We start from the raw sequence: 12,671 nt of genomic DNA on the forward strand, positions 1-12,671 counted from the left end.
CAGCCCAACCTGAAATGTAGAGAATGGGGGTAAATAATAACAATAATAAAAAGACTACTTTTGGATGTCTTGATCCTTTAGAAGACTGCAAGAACACTTTTGCTTCCCAACAACAAGGAACACAATCCCATTATCTTTTGCTCCATCAACTCTGCAGTAACAACACCCCTTATCACTTCAAGGCCAGTCTAAACAGCTGTAGGCTCAATTGAAGGTCATATACATGAATGTATTTAATGGCTGTGACATCACAACCATAATGCATTTAAAATGTGCTGTTTTTGCAGCACAGCCTCTATATATAGACTGTACGGACTGAACAGAGAATGCTATGTTTTGAAAAGGAGAATTTGGTTTGAAATGATATGGGCTCTTTAGTGTCAGTGTTTTTTTTAGCTCTGTAGCTGACATGAGGGAATTATTCACCAACATCTGAAATGATGTATTTTACATGCTCATCCCTGTGACTGACAACTTGCCAAAATCAGTGGAGTCAGTTGCACAAACACACTCTTTCACAGCGTGTCACTTTTCCCCTCCTCACTGTCTCACCAGCGGTGAAGCACTAAGTCTGGATAATACTGTACTTTAAGACAGACACACTCTTCAGGGGAGCGGGTGCATGTGTAGGGAAGCGGCTGGCGCTCGTCATAATGCTCTTACACACACAGACACACACACACATTATCCTTTTAAATCCTGACAGACCCCCGAGATCAGAGAGAAAACTCAGAGTAAAGATTAGTGCTTGCTGCCTTGCAATATCCAGCTCAGGCTTTTTGATCAGAGCTGGGTCCACTATAGATTTCATAAGCGACCGAGCTCCACTTCACCCCACAAGCCTACATCCAGGTCTGAGATCTTGCCTTTGATGCCCACAAACAAAGAGCTCTTTCAAAAAGCACTCGCTGCAGCGAATGGTCACATCAACCTTTATAGAAGCCAAAGGAATGAATGAAAAGTTCACAGGGACACACTAAATGTTTATGCTGTGAAGTGCACTTCCATACATCAGTGCAATATGTATCTGTACTGTATGGTGAGGATGCTCTCGAATGCATCTGGGACTGTCTCTGCCACACTGTCTGTGGCTAAAAATTGCACTTTTTATGTTTATAAAAAACATTATTATAAAGCATTACAGATCATTTTGTACTAATGTTGATTTTAGTGATAGATCAAATTTACCCAACTTTACACTTCCCTCAAATGTAATCGCTGAAACAAGACATGTTTGGTGCCTGAAGTTTGCTTCTTTAGTTTTGCACTGGAGCTATGCTGATATATTTAACAATGGGGTTATGCCCATATTCACTGGGATGTACATTTTCTTACTGAAATTTCTAGGAAAATGTCCTTTTCCAGGGCCCCATGTTACCTCTTTGTAATTTTGGAAACATCCTTATATTACCAGAGTCCAATGTTCCCTCACTGAAATTTCCTAGGAAACAGCTCTGTGTTCTCACGGCCCCAAGTTTCAGCCCCATGTTTGCTCAATCATGTACAGGAAAAATAAGACAAATAAGACAAATGCTAAAGAATAAAGACTACTTAAAATTTAAATAAAACAGACTCCTTTATTGAATCACATTCTGGCTGTTCACTTCCGTGAACAAGAGTGACAATCTGTTCACTGACGTGCAATTCTTTACCAAACTTAGCAGTCAGGCTAATTATGGAATCTTTCAGCAAGACAAATCCACCCCCAATGTCTACCCTATATGGTTTTTAACATGTCAAATGGCCTCCTTTCCATATAAAAATCAGATATAAGCACATATACATACGTATAATAACAGGTCAGGCATATATTTCTGTATGTATCTACACAACATATAAATACATATATTTTGAAATATATGTCTATATGTACAAATACTTATATATGTTGTTTACATATACTTAAGTTTCAAATATTGGACATATACGCATTGCACAGGGGTCATACGTATATGTGTGCTAAGTGGATGAACACATTCCAGTATAGTCATAATTGCTACTATGTTATCTGTTTGCCTTTGAATATGAAAATGTAATATTTTACATTATTTATTTATTCATTCATTTCATCACTTGCAATGTGTAGAGCTTTTAGACTTGTATTGTATATAGAAGTAATATATTCCATCCATATATGAATAATGTTGTTACACATATATGTTTGTATATGTTGCTATATATCTGAAATAAGCAGCCCATATTTCAAAATGGCAAATTTCAAATAAGTTGGCATATATGTCACATATAAGTCCACATGTGACAAATATAAGCTCTAATATCACATATTTGACATCTATATCTTGGCATATATCAGATTTCCATATGGGCTTACTTCCTCTTGGGGGAATCATAAGGCTCTGGGAACATAGGTATGCTTCCCTATCAAGTAGGCTGATGGAAGCTAAAAACACAATTAGCAATTACATGACAAAATGACTATGCTCTAGCCTCAAACTCTGTAAAGTTGTTAAGTAAGCTTATATCGACTTGCTTATGGTTACTGACACTGTGTGACAAATTGCTATCTATGAAAAGCAATAAAAGCACAGACAAAATTCAGGCTTCCAGGGTGCTAATTGGTTGTCACAAAGTTTCCCTTGCTTGTTAGCCACATTAGCTTCATACCTCCAGCACAAACCTAAAGAGATAAACATGTCTTGACTGATTACCTTTGGGGTAAGATGTGAAGATTTGACTCTCGCTTTAAGTTGAAGTTATAGCAGAAGATGCTCACTATGCTTTGTGGCTGATGGTTTCCCCCTGCAGTAGCACGGATGGAGGTGAGGACTCTGGAGAGCTGGACTTCAGTGCTTTGCTCAAAAAGAGGTCAGTTTCCAACATCGTCCAAAGACGTCTACTGATGACGCCCTCTGAATGTTTCACTCTGCCCTGTGCATCCTTTTAAAAAGCTCATTTACTGTGGAAAAGATTTGTTTTCACAGCCTATGCACTTCCCCGAGCCAACTTTTCCTCAAGCATTGTGGCATCACATTGACACAGTGCTTTTGGACAACTGTGGCCTGATCTTTTAAACATTTGCATGAATTTGGTCATGTTCCATACTTACAGCCATCCAGTAACATTCACTTTTACCGCCGGATCGCCTTATCCCCTGGTCATTGACGTTAAAATGTCCTTTCAGATTCATTAAAATGATTGTGTTGCGGGAAGTGATACTCCTGTATACACATTTTTGACTGCAGTATATGAATAAAGCTGCAGTCAAAGTGGACTGATGTGTCTGTCATTTCTTTTGCTGTTGTTGTTCTTTCCATTCCTCTTTGTATGTGACAACTCGTCTGTAGAGAGTAAGTGACAATGCATCCTGGACACGTGTACTTTACCATCTGCATGTGGCATGCTGATCTAATTGTCCTGCTGGCAACATTTGCCCAATGCTGCAACTTTCTCTGCTAATCATTGCTCAAATGGCAGATTACTCACAATTCTCAGTCTTCCAGTCCTCTAGGCGGTAGCCTCACTTTCACTCACTTTCCTACTTTGCTAGGACACAAATATGCAAAATTCAATTTGCATAATTATCACGTTACTTATCATTTAGATTGCTTGTTATTACTCTAAAGGTAGACAGGTATTAGATATTAATCCCAGAAATGTGCTTAAACTGACATCATAAGCCTTTTGTGCACCTCAAAAGTGTTGAGTTCTCTCAGAAAAACCATATAAACCCACAAATTATACTTCATCACTTCATCAATAACATTTATTTATGTCTGTTCAATAATTTTACATGTACAGTTGCTTTCTGAAAGTATGCAGTCTTATCCTAGCATGGTAAGAAACATATGAATCCAAAATGGGCATGGAGTTACAGCATCCTTTATACATTTCCAGAGTAAGCTTAATCCGTGCCTAAAACATTGGTGCTGTACTTTAAAATAGACAGCACAACACATTCTCATGACGTTTTAGTATAGTAGACTGGATATGCTGAGGAGGGGTGTGCTCTTTGGGTGGATTGAGTGTTGTATTGTATGCATTAACCTGCTGTGGTTTGTTTTGTCATGTCTTGGATTCTGCTTCTGAATAAGTGCAGCAGTTTCTTAAAAAGTAGTCAACGGTAAGAATTCATTCACATCCTTATACCCTGTTCTTTCTAGCCGCTATTTGCTTTTGAATATGTGCTAATGATGTTGCTAACACATTGAAAGCAGATGTCCACAGCTTTATCTACAGGTTGCATTCTTTAGTTGAAAAGTTACATTTATTGGGTCAGTTTTCTGGACAGGAATTAAACCTAGCCCTGTACTATAATTTCCTTTCTACTATACTATACTGTACTATAATCACCATTTAGAATGCTGTGTAGTCCAGGATTAAGCTTAATCCCTGTCAGGGAAACGGACCCATAGTTCATCAGCATATAGGCATATATTAGACAGGAATAGAAGGGACTTACTTACTAATGAATGAATGCACTCCTGATAATGACCAGCTCTTCCTGCTCTCTGACCATAGCATGGTCCAGGTGAGCACTGAGCCTGACGTGGACGTATGGGAAATCCTCCACAATGCTCCGCCATCAGAGTATGAGAAGATTGCCTTCCAGTATGGCATCACAGACCTGCGGGGCATGCTCAAGAGGCTGAAGAAGATGAAGAAGGAAGAGAAGAAGAGTGCAGGTCTGTTTGTGAGCTTTATCACAGGATCCAAAAACGGTGTATCTTTTCTGAACTGACGATGAATTCAGTTTGATCTTGATTCAATAATATCAGCATAAACCTCTTTTTCACAGCATTCCTGAAAAAGCTGGACCCGGCCTACCAGATTGAAAAGGGACACAAGATCAAGATGCAGATTGAAGTAGCCAATCCTGATGCAGAAGTGAAATGGCTGAAAAATGGACAAGAGATCCAACCTACAGGAAGGTAACACTTAACAAAAATCATGTGAAAAATAGGCCACATCAAAGTAAGCACATGTTCATAAACCCTGTCAATCAAAATATGTAACACGCATGTATTTCAGATATGTAAACAAATAATTAAATGTAAAATAACAAATGCTTTGTCTTTTGCCTTCTTCAAATTATGTTGCGTGCTTGTGGGTGGATGGACTTCTCTGTTGTCCTTCAACCGAAACCTTTAGCAAGTGAGTGGCTCCAGCTTGTCTGTGCATGGAAGAGAAGGTCCTTCAAACACAGTGTGTAAGCTGTCCTATGTATAAGGCCTGTGTATAAGGTCTTAGTATGGTTAGGCATTTCACACTGTCTGGACTATGACTGGGTTGGAATACTATTTAAAGCAACAAATAGCTGCAAAGTGCACTGGGACAACAGCTGCCCTTTTTTTCGCTTGTGACTTTAATATCAGCAAATCTATTTGTGTGGTGAAGATGTGAAGTAGCACATGCTTTCAGTATTGATGTGCCATTAAACATAGCAACACTGCTTTTACATATTGATTTTCCAGTATTTTGGTAAATCCAATCAGCGGTGCTGTATACAGATTCTGCATGCATCACATCTGTAATGCGTCTAGCAAAGCCCTTATGTGCAATGAGGTTTTGTCTCCACCTACAGGGCAAAATGGGAATTACCACTGAGATTCTTTCTCTTGTTCCTCCAGGTACATCTTTGAGAGTATAGGCAACAAACGCTTTCTCACCATCAACAACTGCTCTCTCGCAGACGATGCTGCTTACACTTGTATGGTGGGAGATGAGAAAAGCTTCACAGAGCTCTTTGTTAAAGGTGCTTGATGACACAGGAATTGAATCTAGTTATAATAGATGTTATAAGTAAATACAGTTATATAGTTTTTTCCATGCAAAATGACCATTAAGTACAAGTTTTTCATTTTTTTCAACATCAGCAAAAAGTATGACATGTAGTGTTTAACAGAAAACAACACAGAATATAATGTTTTTTTCGGTATGAAGTTTGTCCACACTTTACTTTTATTACAGCCTCCATTCTTTCAGATTTTTTAAAAGAAGTCTGGAAGAATATTTTTCCACACCTCTGAAGTTCAGTCTTAGAAGCTGGTTGCATTTTCTGTTGAGTTGTCTTATCACAGTGGAAAGATGAACAGAAACACCTGATTTTTTAGGTCTGAAACAAGAGTAGAGGTTGATTTTCTCCTATCTCCCAAAAATGAAAGTTTTAAATGAGGAGAAAGTTTTTAATTTATCTGATAGTGGTGGTCAACCAAGTCATGCATGGTTGTTAGGAGTCTAATTTTCTCCATATCTTTTTTTTCTCCTTATGCAGGTGGATTATCTTGCACCTAATCTCATTAGAAATTTGATCAGACAGACTTGTACTTTAATGGCTGTTTTGACTGGAAATGTAATAAACGAAGAGTGGATTTTGGCTTTTGCACAGTACTGTACTGTTCTGTATTGTTTGTGTTGTAAGGCTGTAAGGTTTGATGTCATCTTCTGCCTCGCTCTCGCTCTCTTTCACTATTTCTCTTGCAGAGCCTCCTGTTCTGATAGTACGTAATCTTGAGGATCAGATGGTGATGAAAGGAGAGCGAGTAGAGTTTGAGTGTGAGGTCTCTGAGGAAGGAGCCCAAGTCAAGTGGTGAGTGACACACACACACACACACACACACACACACACACACACACACACACACACACACACACACCTGTGCATGATAAAACACTTCTGCCCTGTTTCCTATTAAAGCAAACTACACTTTAGCTTTGTAAGGCTCATACATTTCAGCAAAAGTAAGTGTTTTTCTGAAATATGAATGAGATTTAAACCAGGCCTAGTATTCAGTTGTCAAATACAGACAATAAAAGATGTCGTGTGCTATTATAGAGGCCTATGTGAGTTAGAGGACATTCCTCAGATATCCAGTAGATGGCACGCATGTCCCTCGCTGAGCAGCTGGCCAGGCCTGGCTTGCTCAACCCAGCTGATGGAGAGGGTTGTGTGTGCGTGTGAGCGAGTGAATGAGCCATGCCTTCACCTGATCTGGTTCCAAGGCCGTATATCACCCTGCAGCTCCGTAAATTATCAGTGCCGAGAAAAGGTCATGCCAGCCTTTTAGCACCTCTGCAGTGTCCTCTGCCGAAATGAGAAAGTCACTGTCAGTTCACGGCAACTGCTCTTCAGCGTCCCACAGAGGAGGACTTTCTGCAGCCGTGGCCTGACAGGGGCTCCATATTTCCTGGAGACACTATATTCACATTTTCCACAATGGAATAGCATGCACACAATTAGAAAAAGCAGACAGGAAATGAGGATCGATCAAGTCTACTTATAACTCATCACACGCTTTGGGTCTGTGGGCTCAGACATGTGGCTTTATTTATCTGACAATAAGAATGACTCATGAGCACTAATAAATTAAAGCTTGAATCACTTTTATGGGATGAGTTGCGAGGAGGTTTTTATGACCATCTGTGACTAGTTGCTGACATAATCGCACAGGTTGGGCGTCTGAATCACTAGTCATCTGATTTATCAGGTCAAGTCATAGTCACTCATAAAAGACAGGCTCCACTTAAGATTTATGAAACTCTGTTTTTAGAAGCTGTTATAACAGCCATAAATATTCCTGTCCACTACCTGACTTTTGACACACAGGTGCTCGTATGCTGTCCTGAAATGGCCTATGCAAGTATTCAGATAAGAATCTGAATTTGAAAAATCATATTCATGGTTCAGTTTGTATAATACATGACAAGACACTGACTTAAATGTTATAGCTGATTGTGTTATACTGCCTGGTTTTAATGACCAAACTTTACATTAAAAGCTTATTCTAAGGGCTCCTGAGTGGCAGAACTGCCAATCGAACTGATCGTCAGTTGAATCCCTGGCAATGCCACACCCATCTGTGGGCAGGAGCCCATGAGAGCATAATTTGCCTTGCTCTCTTTGAGTGGGTAGGAGGGTGCTCCCTCTCTCCCCTGTGGCTCAGCGTGATGCTAGCCAAAACAGGGAACTGACAGTAGAGTGTTCTTCTCCAAGTATGTTGAGCTGACTGATGACGTTGCGTGAGTAGCAGTGCAAAAATGTGGTAGCTGTGGTAATATGCTAGCTTTTACCCTTTTAGCTTAGCATCATGTGAAAGTATAATGTGGGTGGAATTGGACATGGCTTAGGGAGGAAAAGTGTATAGAAAAAGCTAATTCTAACATGTCCAAAGTTGTACATACTCCCCAACCTTAAAGTGATAATTTAAGGTTTAAATGGTCCATAATGTCTCCTTCTCCACATTTAGAAGACATATTTGGTGTCTGAAGTTGCTTATTTAGTTTTGTGCTGCAGCTAAGAGGCTAATGTAGTTAATAAATAATGGAAAAACCTGTGTTTGCTGATTGACTACATGTGGAGAGAGGAGAAATTTTATGAACCTATTTTTTTGCCAAACTGACATGAAAAAAATGATCATGAAAACCACAGGTAGGACTAGTCTGGGTTTAATTTAAGGCCAAATCTGAATTTTTCAGGGAAAAAGATGGTGTGGAGCTCACTCGAGATGAGTCCTTCAAGTATCGCTTCAAGAAGGATGGCTGCAAGCATGTGCTCATCATCAACGAGGCCACTAAGGAGGACTCTGGCCACTACCGGGTGAAGACGAATGGAGGGCAGTCTCTGGCTGAACTCTTGGTGCAGGGTACGAGCTTTTCTTTAGTGTCAGGCTGTATTATTGACTTGGACCTAGAATACTTACGTTTCACTTAAATAGCATTTATAAAATCATCATTTCCTGCGCTATTAAAGAGACTGGGACTATTTTTGAAATACTAACAATATTGCTTGTTGCTACTTTTTGCTGTATAATCAGCACTCTTCTACGCATATTAGAACTATTCGTAAGTGTAACAGGTTTAAACCTGTTTAATGTATTTAACCTGTTTAAACCTAACACCATCTTTAAAAGTCACAAATTGGTAAACTGGGTTAAAGGTCACATATCATGATTGAAATCTCCCTTTTCCTCAAGGATTTGGGTTTATAGACCCCTTCAAGGCATTTGTCAATCACAGAGGATGCATGACAAGCCACACGTCAATCAAAGAAGGCACAGCCATCCTTAAACCAAACCTGTGGCCTAAAATAAACCCCCAGAATTCCTCTGGGCATTCTTTGTGCCCTGCTATCTCCTTTAAACCCCGCCTCTTCATGGCCCTGTCACTCAAAAATCACCTCTGTTGTCAGCCCAGTAAACATGGCTGACAAGCCCATAGCACAAGGTTACAGCGTCCACAATGCACAGATGCCAGCTATTGTTAGAACGCAAGGCCCATATATTAGAACCAAGCAGGTGACTCTGTCTGTTTCTCTCTCTGCCTCTTTCTCTCTGCATCTCACTCTCGCCCTGTTATTCTCTTTGCCTGTCTTTTGTCTGTATCTAAGGGAGATTTACAGCACTTGATGAGACCCTGTCCTTTACTCTCTTTTTTACGTCTCCTTTTTCTCCCTGGCTGTAATCACTCTGCCTCTGACATTCTCTGGTGATCTGTCTGCTTCTTCACTATTGATCTGGATCTGAGTGACCCAAAAAGAGATTAGGAAAGTGTTAGCACTATTAGGAAAGTGTTTAAAGGGACACTACCATTAATGTTCTGCACACTATGGTGCTTCTGGGAAATTGGACAATGATTCACATACACACTACTGTTCAAAACTGTGATTAATATATCCATCCATCCATCCATCATCTTCTGCTTCTCCGGGGTGATTAATATATTAATGTATTAATCATGATATTATTATTTATATAATTACATAATAAGGCTTATTATTTCTTAACTATAGGAACTTCAGTGCAAACTAAAGTTCCTTTATTAGGTTATAGAAGTGTGTGATAAAACTTTAAAACTTCTGGCCTCTTTGTCTTTAAGCCTGAAACCAAAGGCTGATATGGTGCATCCCATATATATATATATATATATATATATATATATATATATATATATATATATATATATATACATACATATATAGTTATCTTTGTATATAATATCTAACTATATAACACATTCTTGATGCTGTGTTGATTTTTTAATTAATTTCATCTACAGCTCTAATCATAATTCTTTTTTTTACAGCTTTCTAGCTTCAAGAAGCTTCAAGACTAGCATATTAGAATCTTTTTATACATTTGTATGCAACTAAATTGGCTTTACACTGATGAAAACATTGACTGCATGCTCTCTCTCTCTTCTTTCCCTCTCTCATTTGTAAACCCATCGGGAAGCAATCTGATCTGTGCTGTGCCATGATGCCAGGCTCGGTTTAGCTGGTCAAATAATGAAACAGAGGAGGTGCCAAGCATAACCAGATGCCCAACGGCACTGTCCCGCTGCCAGGCTGCTAGCAGAATCATTACTCCCCAGTGCCCCTTACTTTCATTATAGCACCCCCTAACTGCTGGGCTCTGGGGGAAGTTGCTCCAGCAAATCGACCCTCACTGTACTATGTGGCTAAGCCTCCAAACATAATTTAACACATTTCTAATCCTCTGCATCAGCCTGCCAGGGATATTAGCATAGGATTGGATATATTAAGCTTAGAAGTTTTGGCAAAGTAAACTTCTGCTTGCTTATTTTAAAATGGACTTTTATTTGAGTGTTATAGCTTTTGTCAGAACAAAATTCATTTGCTTGTTTCTTCCACTGTTCCCTTACATAAACTCATCTTCTGGACCATGGTCAGAATTTGGCTTCTTGGCATACCATTTTTATGATTATTTTAGGGAGAGAAAGGTTTGGTTTCTGGTCTCTTCCAGTGCAAAACGCTAAGATGTTGTCACAATTCATGGGAGGCAGAAATTACACTGTCAATTCAGTCTACCTGTTACTTTGCATGAGTACATAACACCAAACAAACAGTTGTGTTTGGCACTTGTGCCTTGTCTGTACCCTTTCTGCCATTCAGAAAAGGATCTGGAGGTGTATCAGAGCATTGCTGACCTGACGGTGAAAGCTAAGGACCAGGCAGTGTTCAAGTGTGAGGTCTCTGATGAGAATGTCAAAGGAGTCTGGTACAAAAATGGAGTGGAGGTGAAGGCTGATGCCAGGACCCACATCACACACATCGGCCGGTAAGAGCCTGTATGTGCAGGTAGATTTTAAATGAAATATGCAATATATGACCTCAGGTTAATGCAGTCTTAGGGGTCCATGCAATTTAGTGCAGGTACATTTTTGTTGGGATTTTTACATTTTTTCAATGCCTTCAATGTTGAGGGTTTGGTGTACGGTTTGTCTAATGTACTCTGTCTCCAGGATTCATAAGCTCACCATTGATGATGTGCGACCAGAGGATGAAGGAGACTACACTTTTGTCCCTGAAGGCTATGCCTTTAACCTCTCAGCCAAACTCAACTTCCTTGGTACTTATATCTCTGTTTCCTTAGACAATGATCATTCAGCAGACTGCATAGTATTGTGATAGTTACTCTCATTACTTTTTTCTTTTGTGTTTTCAGAGGTCAAGATTGACTACGTCCCCCGTCAAGGTAAGGAGAGTTAATACCATAGAGCCTCACACAGCCAGGCCAGTGTGGAGTAAAAAGGGGATTTCCACTGATTTCTAAAATTTCAACATAGCACAAAACTATTTCAACTAAGTCATTTAGAATAGAAGCTTACAGAGTCAGAAATGTTCACAGGGTGGTGATAGAAACCAGACATCTGAGGTACTTAATGCTTTGAAAAGCTAACTCACAGTACATGATACTTTTTGCAAATTTGCTGTCTGATGCCTAAGACATTGTTTTGCAATAGTTTTACATGAAAGCTTTTGGCCTGAAATAGAAATAGCATGACAAATTATGTCACAATATGATCATGGGTATTGTCATTATTTAAAAACTCTGACGTACAGTATGGTTCATTACAGAGAGAGCATAATTAGTCTTGTTTAATTGTAGTGTAGTGCAGTTTGTGAAATACTGAATAAAAGTCATTGTATTTGTATTATAGATTTTTTGTGTGTGGCAGGATATATTCTGTCAGTTTTATCTTAGAAAATCTCAGATTACTGAGATGCATATTGTGTATCATGAAAATGTCTTGTATCATGATATAATATTTTTGCCACATCATCCACCCCAGCCTGAAATGTATTTCAAATACTTCCATGACATAGAGGAACATATAGAGACGTTTAGGTTCACTTGCTTATTTTAAATGGCAAGTTAAATTGTAATTTTTGCATTGTAGACAGCATAATCCCTGGTTCCTATTGCCACCATTGCAAAGAAAATCAGTGCATTTTTCTACAATGCACCATTTTACATGAAGCCACTCTCAATGATTGAATTATGCAGGTTTTTGGTAAATTGGGTGGAATTCTTCTTTAACTGCAAAAACTGAAGAGTATGGCATATAACATTGTCAGTAAGAGAATGCCTTTAAATAAGTAGGGTTGTTGACTAATATTACCAGTTTGCTTTAGAATAATACTCCTGATATAAAGTCAGCACCCTTTTGATTACACATCTTGTGTCTTAGAGGTTAAACTGCTAGGTTTCTTTTTCCCACTGCTTCTAATGGATAGACCCACCCAAGATCCACTTGGACTGCATGGGCAAAACTGCAGATTCCACCATTTTGGTTGTGGCTGGAAACAAGCTGCGACTGGATGTGCCAATCACTGGAGACCCAGCCCCCACTGTGGTTTGGACCAAGGCAGAGAAGGTAAGGGTGTGGCACATGGGAGTTTTATTCATCAAGGT

At 39.2% G+C, this 12,671-nt stretch overlaps 1 protein-coding gene across 8 annotated transcripts in view; it reads left to right on the plus strand.

The window, feature by feature from the left end:
* Positions 1–12,671, plus strand: part of mybpc3 (myosin binding protein C3) — a 53,369-nt gene that overhangs the window by 16,578 nt on the left and 24,120 nt on the right. For 6 of the 8 annotated variants that reach the window (XM_017706156.1, XM_017706155.1, XM_017706160.1 and 3 more), the window contains 13 exons: positions 2,767–2,826; positions 3,306–3,308; positions 4,058–4,081; positions 4,480–4,643; positions 4,757–4,889; positions 5,110–5,112; positions 5,589–5,713; positions 6,442–6,547; positions 8,434–8,600; positions 10,868–11,033; positions 11,218–11,324; positions 11,421–11,450; positions 12,494–12,633. In XM_017706156.1, coding sequence (XP_017561645.1) covers positions 2,767–2,826; positions 3,306–3,308; positions 4,058–4,081; positions 4,480–4,643; positions 4,757–4,889; positions 5,110–5,112; positions 5,589–5,713; positions 6,442–6,547; positions 8,434–8,600; positions 10,868–11,033; positions 11,218–11,324; positions 11,421–11,450; positions 12,494–12,633 — 1,228 coding nt within the window. The remainder of the gene's footprint in view (positions 1–2,766; positions 2,827–3,305; positions 3,309–4,057; positions 4,082–4,479; positions 4,644–4,756; positions 4,890–5,109; positions 5,113–5,588; positions 5,714–6,441; positions 6,548–8,433; positions 8,601–10,867; positions 11,034–11,217; positions 11,325–11,420; positions 11,451–12,493; positions 12,634–12,671) is intronic. The other 2 variants (XM_017706157.1, XM_017706159.1) reach the window with 1 other exon arrangement.

The sequence above is a fragment of the Pygocentrus nattereri genome, chromosome 25 (assembly GCF_015220715.1).
Source record: "Pygocentrus nattereri isolate fPygNat1 chromosome 25, fPygNat1.pri, whole genome shotgun sequence".
In the NCBI taxonomy this organism is placed as follows: domain Eukaryota; kingdom Metazoa; phylum Chordata; class Actinopteri; order Characiformes; family Serrasalmidae; genus Pygocentrus; species Pygocentrus nattereri.